The 9,310-nt window shown below is 42.0% G+C and overlaps 1 protein-coding gene across 1 annotated transcript in view; it reads left to right on the top strand.

The window, feature by feature from the left end:
* Window positions 1–5,441: 5,441 nt before the first annotated feature.
* Window positions 5,442–9,310, top strand: part of LOC111865857 (probable glutamate receptor) — a 19,984-nt gene continuing 16,115 nt past the window's right edge. Inside the window, exon 1 of the mRNA XM_023854267.2 lies at window positions 5,442–5,686. Coding sequence (XP_023710035.1) covers window positions 5,442–5,686 — 245 coding nt within the window. The remainder of the gene's footprint in view (window positions 5,687–9,310) is intronic.

The following is a 9,310-nucleotide window of genomic DNA, read 5'->3' as shown; positions in this document are numbered from 1 at the left end:
ACGCAGTCTAATATCTTTCTTGCTTATTATATCTGTTAACAATCCATTTAATTATGCAGTAAACGAATATCAAGCTCAAGAATGTGGGGAAAAACGTGTGCTCCAAATTAGAGTTGCTCACATTTTTCCAGCTTTTTCATATTGCTTACCAGGGTCCCCCATAACAATGAACGCAGTCCTCATCTCCTCAAGCAGCAAATCCATTGGATTTTGACAGAATTGTAGGGTTCTGAGCATATCGAATTGTGATAAAATACATAGATGAAGGTTGCACTAGAGGCGTCATTGGTCACGGTTGCCATATAAGAAACTAATCCAGAGATATGTTTGTAATTTTGTTGGCTTTGAGTAGCTTATGTATTTGTAAAGTATCCTGTCTACCCTTTAATGACCGTCATCACCTTCAGGCTGAATTGATACAAACATCTTAATACGTATTGTAGCATGTACCGTCATTGCTATGCAATAGACGAATATACAGTGACCGTTTCTGAGCAACCTCTAGGCAAACACGTTTCCGCGGAAACTAATACTCAAGTAACAATAGACTTACTGTGGAAACTGGATGTTTTCTATGTGGTCCATGCCGAGATGTTATGATCAGGACAGTTTGAAGCAACCAGTTCACTGACAAGAGGTCCTGCATATATTTTATATACATTTATTAACATGTTTAACATGTAAAATGCAAATATCCTGTACATTATGACAAATGATTTACTACTGTAAACAGTGGCTCTAACAAGAGACAGATCCATCCTCTCGTCAGAAAGGGCACCCCACAATAACAAGACCGTAACTGTCAAACAGTAGTAAATATCTGGACATAAGCCCCAGATTGGGCTCGACACTAAGACTGACTGACTGACCGTCAGTCGCAATGTGACTTTGGCTTTGACAACCAGTTCACTTGTAAGTTGTCAGTTGTTAGTTGAGGATGGACAGTGAAGTTGAGCTCTGCAAGGGAGGCTGAGAAGAGATGGCGCTATAGTTGATTTGACAGCTGACAAGAGTTCTGCACGGGCGGCTGTGACAAGCGGACCTGCACACGGGAAGCTGAAGAATTTGAACTGTTTAAGCCGTTGCCAGGAAACGGCTGGTTAAGAAGTAGCAAGCTGAAAAAATCAGCGGGAGCTGTGGTGATTTGTAAAGTGTGGAGATCAGCAATAGCGCTGTAATTTATTTGTATTTCCGAGCTGTGTGTACAAGTGATCGATAAATCCATTCAGCAACCATACCCCGTCTATAACTACACTCCTACACGTGACAGTACATTTTGCATCCTGTTGTGTGTGTCACTACTATGTAAATTTGTCCGTCGATTACAACAACTCTACACGTCAATAATTAACTATTAGGCTCGAATGTCGATAAAATGAGTTAGTTTGTTAAAATGTTGTTATATGCTACATGTTTCGGTCGTTAACGACCTTCATCAGGCATTTATAATCAGTGAAATGCATTTAACCTTCATTAGTGAACTGTGTGTCACAATGGATCCATTGCTGCTAGTCTTTCCATGTACAAGTTTTTACATAGAATCACCATATTTAAATATATTAAAATATTTAAAATAAAGTTTATTTTAAAAGTATTGTTATTCTCTACAAGTTATCCTATTGTATATAGGGGTTTCTATGGGTGGGATGGAGTAGGGAGAATGATGTTTATATACTGTGTATNGGACTCGCTGGTTGTGTTCTTATTTGTTCTGTATAGCTATGCTTTTCCTGTATTGGAATTTTGTTCATGGCGGTGTTTCCTGGTTTCTTGTTGTGACGCAGTTTCGTTGCTTCTGCTGATGTGGTGCACCTCGTTGCGTTATTGAGAATTACCGATGGACAAATTTACATAGTTATACAAATTTACCGAGGTCTCTCCTATGACTCGAATTCAGTTTCCCACAGATATTTCTCATTAAACATTATGTCAGTAAACAATAGAATATTTCGGGAAGATTTTTAGCTGCAGAGGTTAAATGCTCCAACATTAATATTTGATTTTGTTCAAGGATCATCCTACCTACAATGCTGAGACGGAAGGATTGGTATAATGAAGCGAAATCCAACTTTCCGGGCGAAGATTTGATTCCTTCTTGTGAATATGCCGCCATCTTGAAATGTCTTAGAGATGCTCGCAAGAGAACACTGATATTTCTATGTCTCGAAGGAAACAGTTTTATATAATCAATTAATAATTATAAATTAATTGAACGAAACAGCTTTTGTCGATGCAATTTATGTTCCGCACTGTACTCGTATACTGTAGCTGGTCACGGTAACCAAGAGGTCTAAGGCATATACTGTCTTCGCTCGCTCGGAAGCCGGAATCGTGGGTTCGAATCCCACACAAGGCACGGATGTTTGGTATGTGTTTATTCTCTGTGTTTAGGTAGAGGCCTTGCGGCGAGTTGATCAGTCGTCCAAGCAGTCGTACTGTCTGTAAAATGATCAAAACGCAAAAAGAACAAACCCTCGACACCGTAGGATATAAGAGAAACGGATTAAGGTAGTAAGTAAGTAATGTATACTATAGCATTATGTGTAGGATCTACACAAAACTATGAACTATCTGTTGTTATTTTGTACTTCATATCACAGCGCGTTATGGGGCTGCGCCAGCAAATCTAATACAGCAATAATCCAAAGAAACCAATCTAAGATCCCGCGAATGATAGTCGACGCACCACGGTATGTCTCCAACGCAACTCTCCACTCCGATCTCGGTATATCTTCCGTACAAGACGTCATCCAACAAAAAAGCAACAGACACTACAACAACATCATAACTCACAAAAACCCACTCCTAAAGACGCTATGGACAAGAGAAGACAACAGACGACTCAAACGAAACTGGCCAATTGACCTGATTTGAATTACTGAGGATTCGCCGCTGGACGACCCCTCATCAAGTCATATAAACAGCCAAACATTAGCTTATAGAATGTATATTCTGATTGCTGTTCAAACAAATAAATAAATAAAAAAAAAAATCACAGCGCTAACAGTATCTATACTGTATAGCGTCAAATGGTAGTGTTATGGGGACCGGGATGGGGTGATCAAGGAAGATGCCCCTCCCCAACCCACAATTCATATGCTGCTTTTCACCACAGCTTTTATTCATTAAAATAAACAATCAGGAAAATAAATGTCATGATAAAATAACTGGAAATAAATGAAGCAAAACAAGTTAATAAAGTTATTGCGTTCCTGCAATCACTTCCCCTCTATGTGAGGTTGCTAGCCAGGCTGCGACACACAGGTCTCTACTTACATAGCGTAGCGATACTGTAGAGGACAATCATGGTAGCGTGTAGTGCTGGTAGAGATCGGTGGTCACTGCAGCTTGACGCCGGCCGCCATAGGATAGCGGTTCCCCCCTGGAGGATGGACCTTCGGCTAACTTAGACTGTCACTGTGTCTATACTGACGAAGAAGTGCTTCTACTTCCTGTGTACTGAGGTTATATGTCCATACATCCTCCTAACCATATTGTAACAGCTTTTACAATTGGACCTCTTGTTCTAAACTAGCAACTGATTGCATGGTGCTGAAGACTCGATACAGGATATGATTCATCCCCTTATTTCAAATGTTCTGATTTTCGCCCTCGGTTAAGTTATTCATCTTGCCGACATTCTTTGTCAGCTCTCCCGTGTAGGAAGTCTATGCGGTCTGGCTTCCTAATGTTACTCGCTCTGGGTTTTCTGGAACCACATCCTATATCCTGTAGCTAAGCCTTTATTCTTACATGAGTAATAAAATGATAAAATTAATGATACAAACTTGTGAATATGTCTGAAATCAGTGACACATAAATCAGTTAACATATATACATGTAGATAGGGTGAGGTCACGAGGTCACCTCATAACAGTAGAATGGTAGTTGAGTTGGAAAATATTTAGAAGGAAGTGGCAGTGGCCTACTCTAGATACCATCCCAGCAATTGCCTAGAGGAACTGAGGAAAAGCAAAGAAAGTCTCAGTTATGATTTCAAGTATTCTGGCCATGATTCGAATCGAGCTCCCACCAAAAAGAAGCCTAGAGCCTTACTTGTAGACCAACCTACTCGGTCGAGGAGTTTCATAGCGTGTTTCTCGTCACCAGATATTATTAGGATGTGAAATCAAGCATGACACGTGTGGGACATGTACAGATTAGCTCACATATGGGGATGAGCAATGCATACAACGGTCCCGCCATAGCTCAAGCGGTTAGTCGCTGGCTTTCCACCGCGACGGACCAGGTTCGAGCCCGTGTCTGATCATGTGGGATTTGTGGTTGAATAAGTGGCACAAGGGCAGGTTTTCGCCGTGTACTTCGGTTCTCCCTGCCAATCTTCATTCCACTATCATCTGAGTCTGGTACAGTAGGTCAATAGTGCCAGCATTACCAAGCGGACTAAGTCTCACCCCAATAATATTAATAATAATAATAATAATAATAATAATAATAAATGCGTACGAAGTTTTAGTATGAAACCCTAAAAGGAAGAGATCATTTCGGAGACGTAGGTGTACATCGGGCCGGTCACGTTAGCCCAGCGGTCTAAGGCATGCACTGTCTTCGCTCGCTCGGAAGCCGGCATCGTGTTTTCGAGTCCCACTCAGGGCATGGATGTTTGTGTGCGTTCTTCTGTGTTTGTGTACAGGTAGAGGCCTTGCGACGAGCTGATCACCCGCCCAAGGAGTCCTACCGAATGTGTAAGATCAAGAAAAACCGAAGTGAACGGAGAAGTTCATGGAGCCCACTGGGGCTCTAGTGCCAAGGAAAAAAAGTACATCGGATGGCGATATATACTGGATCTTAAAGAAACTTGGTGTAGGAATGTGGTCTGGATCAAAATGGCACAGGATATGATCCAGTTTCTGATCCTGGTGAACACGTCATTAAACTTTGTGCTTCGTAGAAGGAGGGAATTCCCTAACAAGCTGAGCAACTACTGGGTTTTAAAGGAGTCTGCACCCTGCTAATTAGTCAGTTCTGCAATAAGTAGATTTACAATTATCAGCGACGTGGATGGAGCACGCGGTAGTGTAGTTGATTGAGGCCGCTATGCTACAAGCCTGGAGGTCATTGGTTTGTTTCAATTGACCTAATCTTTCCAGCCACACTATCGCCCTGGGGTCGAGTCAGCCTCTAACAGAAATAAGTACGATGAATCTTCGTGTGGGTAAAGGGCGGCTGGCGAGTAAGGCTGACAGTCTCGCCGCCATCTGTAAGCAGATTGTCTAGAAAATATGGGAGCAGATCCTCCACGGCCTGTTACAGCGATAGCTTTACCTTTTTCTCTTTTATCAGTGACGTCGGTACATTGTGAATTACGCACCATCTACCTGTGTTTACATCTGCTCCAGTTGTCGTGACCCTGCAGCACACAATAAACCGTTACTGTGGTTCATTACAGGGGAGAGCGCGGTCGGTACGGATTCCTACACATGGCGGACCTTTATCCGGACAAATTGTTCAATCTGATGGGGAAGCGCCTTATAATGGCAACCTTCAACTACCGACCATACAGCATCATAGACTTGAACGCCGACCCTCCTGTTTTCGATGGAACAGAAACCCGAATCGCCTTGGAGTTCTGCAAAAAGCTAAACGCCACTTTTGACTTCAGTATCGATGCTGAGAACGAGTGGGGAGAGATTTACGAAAATGACACCGGAAATGGAATCTTGGGGTGAGTCCTGTAGTCTCCAATAGTAGTTTAATGTTGATAACATATTTTCCGGTATATAAGACGCATTTCCAGCCTACTTTCCCTTCTTCAGGAAATAAGAAATAAACTGATAAGAACGTTATGTGTGTGTTTGCATATCTTTTTGTCTGACTGCCCCTTCAGCTTTTGAATAAACTGAACACGAAGTTTGTTCTGAACTCTATGTCGTCGGAGGCTAATCAAACATGGCGTTTTCATTTTCATATAATCAGTACGAGGCCGATATTGGTCTCCGAATTTTAAGTTCTGGGCTCCTAAAATTATGCGTTGTAGAAAAATATGCAACTTCTGTAAAAGAGGGTTTACTGCAGAAGGAAACAGTAGCATGGTGACCTTGCGGCATATGTACTTTCTCATGTACGTGATGTGACAGTGCAGCCTGGATTCGATCCCCGGAAACACGCTGGTACATACAAATACCCGGTTATGGCCAGATTTTGTTGATGTTGCGTAATAGTTGAAACAGATGTTCAGGACGTATTGCTTGCCTCGGAAGTTGTAGCAGGGAAGTGCATTAAGGATAGCTTTCGAATTCGCTTATTGACACTTTCTTGTTATCATGAATCTTTTTTCGGACGTCCACGTACACGGGTGGACGGTGTTTAGCGCGACAGTTTCGCCTGTGCAAAATATGACACGTTTGTGAGATGCACCGGCGTTACGCATTCGGCTAATCACATTTCACACCCGCTTATCAAAATTGACAGTCCGATTAGTATAAGCATTTGGGCTACTCAAGGATCCAATCAGAGATTCTTACTTCGATCGAGGGCCGCGCCATAGCTCAAACGGTTAGTCGCTGGCTTGCCATCGCGGCGGCCCGGGTTCGATCCCGGGTCTGGTCAAGTGGGATATGTGGCGGACAAAGTGGCGCTGGGGCAGGTTTTTTCCGAGTACTTCGGTTTCCCCTACCAATCTTCATTCCACCAATTTCTCCACAATCACCCTCACCTATCATCTGGGGTTGGTACAATAGGCCAGAAGTGGCCTCAGTACAAGGTACTTAGTCCCACTCCACTAGCAATAAAAAGAAAATACTTCGACTGAGATTTCGGCAAGTCCAGCCTACCGAGTTTCTTTAAATTGATTGATATGATTGAGATTTGTGCTTTTGATTCCAGTTGTTCTCAAACATCGTGACTGCCAATTGCACTTCGACGGGTGCTTCTGCTCCCACAAGTTCTGTGTCTCGCAGTTGTGCATACGTGTACCAAACACTTGTACTTTCGTGAAGTTAACCATGTGTGATACCCTATCACAATTACAAAAAAGTGAACGTTGCAATGCGATAATGGCTTGAGCGTTATACTGTTCCCCATTAAATATTCGTGTACGCAATAAATTGATCACCTGTATATAAAATAAGAATCGAACTGTTAGCGACTGCTTCAATCCACTTTGTCCTAATCTGTACAGTTCCTTGACCTACACTGCGTCCATTAAGGTTCCACATGCAATGTTCCCTGAGATAAATCCTTGCTCTATGAAACCATTCTTTAACCTGCTGAGTAATGGCCGTGGATACATGGGTTTGGCCCTTGAGTTCGTCGGCTACAGAAGGTGTGGCGCCCAGTGCGGGCGGCTACATTATTATACGAGAAAGTATTGTGAACCTGAGGAAATTGATGTCAGTCTTGAGAGCTTGAACACCACTGAATAAGAAGAAATGCNGTATTGTGAACCTGAGGAAATTGATGTCAGTCTTGAGAGCTTGAACGATTTACACATTTTAACACTCATGAATTAGAAGAAATGGTTCTCAGAACTCCGTCTATATACATTGTTGTGCTCCTTGCTAGTTCCTGAGCTGCTGGACGGACATTATTCGGATTCCGTATAGAGTTTACCTATCGTAAGTCGGTGCCCGGTGAATGTCAGTATTATAGCTCCAAAACAAGGGGAATAGGCTCTGAAAATTTTTATCAAATTTAAGTATATTATGGAGAACATCGCCCTAAATACGACTGCATAGGGAATATGTTCAGGAAAATAACGGCGTTCCCACTAGGAGCCCAAATGTTTACGTAACGGTTACTATTCCTAGCGTGTATAATCACCGACCAAGAGAGGTTTACCGAAAAACAACAGATTACCTTCCCAGAGGTAACGTCGTTGAAGGTAGTCGGGTTTTTTTTAAGGTAAAGTAGTACACTGGTTCAAGATTGAGCCTTCTGGCAGTTTATTAACATTACGTCAAACTCTACGCTATTATTATTTAATTATTTAATTTATTTCCCGTTCTTTATACGTAGTGGAAGCATATACAGTAACTGGACAAAATAACGGAAACACTAGAGATGCTCTACATATTTATTTATTAATATTATGTTGGACCACATTTTTCCTTCAATAACGCCGCAATGCTTCTTAGAATGGACTCGTACAAGTTTTGAACAGTGTCTAACGGAATTTTTTACCATTCTTCTTGAAGAGAATCTTCAAGTTGCTTTAGAGATGCTGGAGGTGGGCATCTGTACCTCACTCGGTCTCCAGAACTGATCAGTCTGATGATTGTATTGGCCACGGAAGATGTTGAAGTTCGCTTTCATGTTCTTCAAACCATGACAAGCAGTTCCAGTTGTGTGAATTGGGACAATGTCGTCTTGGTAAACTGTATCGGTATTCGGAAATAATGTTTGGATCATGGGGCACACCTTATTATCCAACCTACCCACAAAATCCCTTGCAGTAATTCGGCCAAACGATCATCGAACTTTCCCTGTGTTTCACTCGGGGAACCGAACCAAACCAAACATTTCGAATTATCTTCCTTGGGTGTTCTCCAGACGTAAACTCTTCCTGATGTAGGAAACAGCGTGAAAGACCACTCATCTGACCACATCACGCGCGTATTTTCCAGCTGTCTAATGTTCAGGTTTTATGGACATGACATCACTGTTTACACATCTGAGCATTACTTTCAGTAACCAGAGGTTTAGCAGTTGCAGCCCTACCGTGGAAGTTGGATTTGTGAAGCTCACGCTATAGTTTTTGTGGAAAAGAGTCTTCAAAAGGAATATTCAGTTCTGCTGCAGTTTACCTGTGTTGCTGCAGATGTGTGATTTCTCGGGAAAAAATTCCTCGGTTTACCACGATCTTTTTCTGTCTGTTGATTTTCTCCCACTGTTCTTCACTGATGATGTCTTCACATGACTCGTGTATGCCAACACAAACCTCAGAAACTGTCGCTCTCGATACGCCTAATGTGGCAGCGTTTCTTTTAGATATTCCAGCTAAACGTGCACTAATGATCTGTCCTCTTTAAAAATCGGACAAGTCTCTCATTTCCCGATTCTTTCAAACGGACTGACAGAACAATCACTAAAGCACTGACAAGAGCACTACAGAATGTAAACACATTCAGTATTGCCAACTGAATTTTTTTCAGTGTAACCAACGCAAACAAATTCTATTCCTTATTTCACTGTGTTTCCGTTATTTTGTCCACCCCCCCCATTGGATATATCTGCCAGTTCTTACATAAATTTAGTATTAGAAACTATTGAGTTATATTTATTGAATTTTGCGTTCCGGGTTCTACGTTGTATTTATGTTGTATTTATTTGAATCGGTAGAGTGACTGGC

This window comes from Cryptotermes secundus, unplaced genomic scaffold (genome assembly GCF_002891405.2).
Source record: "Cryptotermes secundus unplaced genomic scaffold, Csec_1.0 scaffold1392, whole genome shotgun sequence".
NCBI lineage: Eukaryota > Metazoa > Arthropoda > Insecta > Blattodea > Kalotermitidae > Cryptotermes > Cryptotermes secundus.
This window is presented reverse-complemented; position numbering and strand designations above follow the sequence as displayed.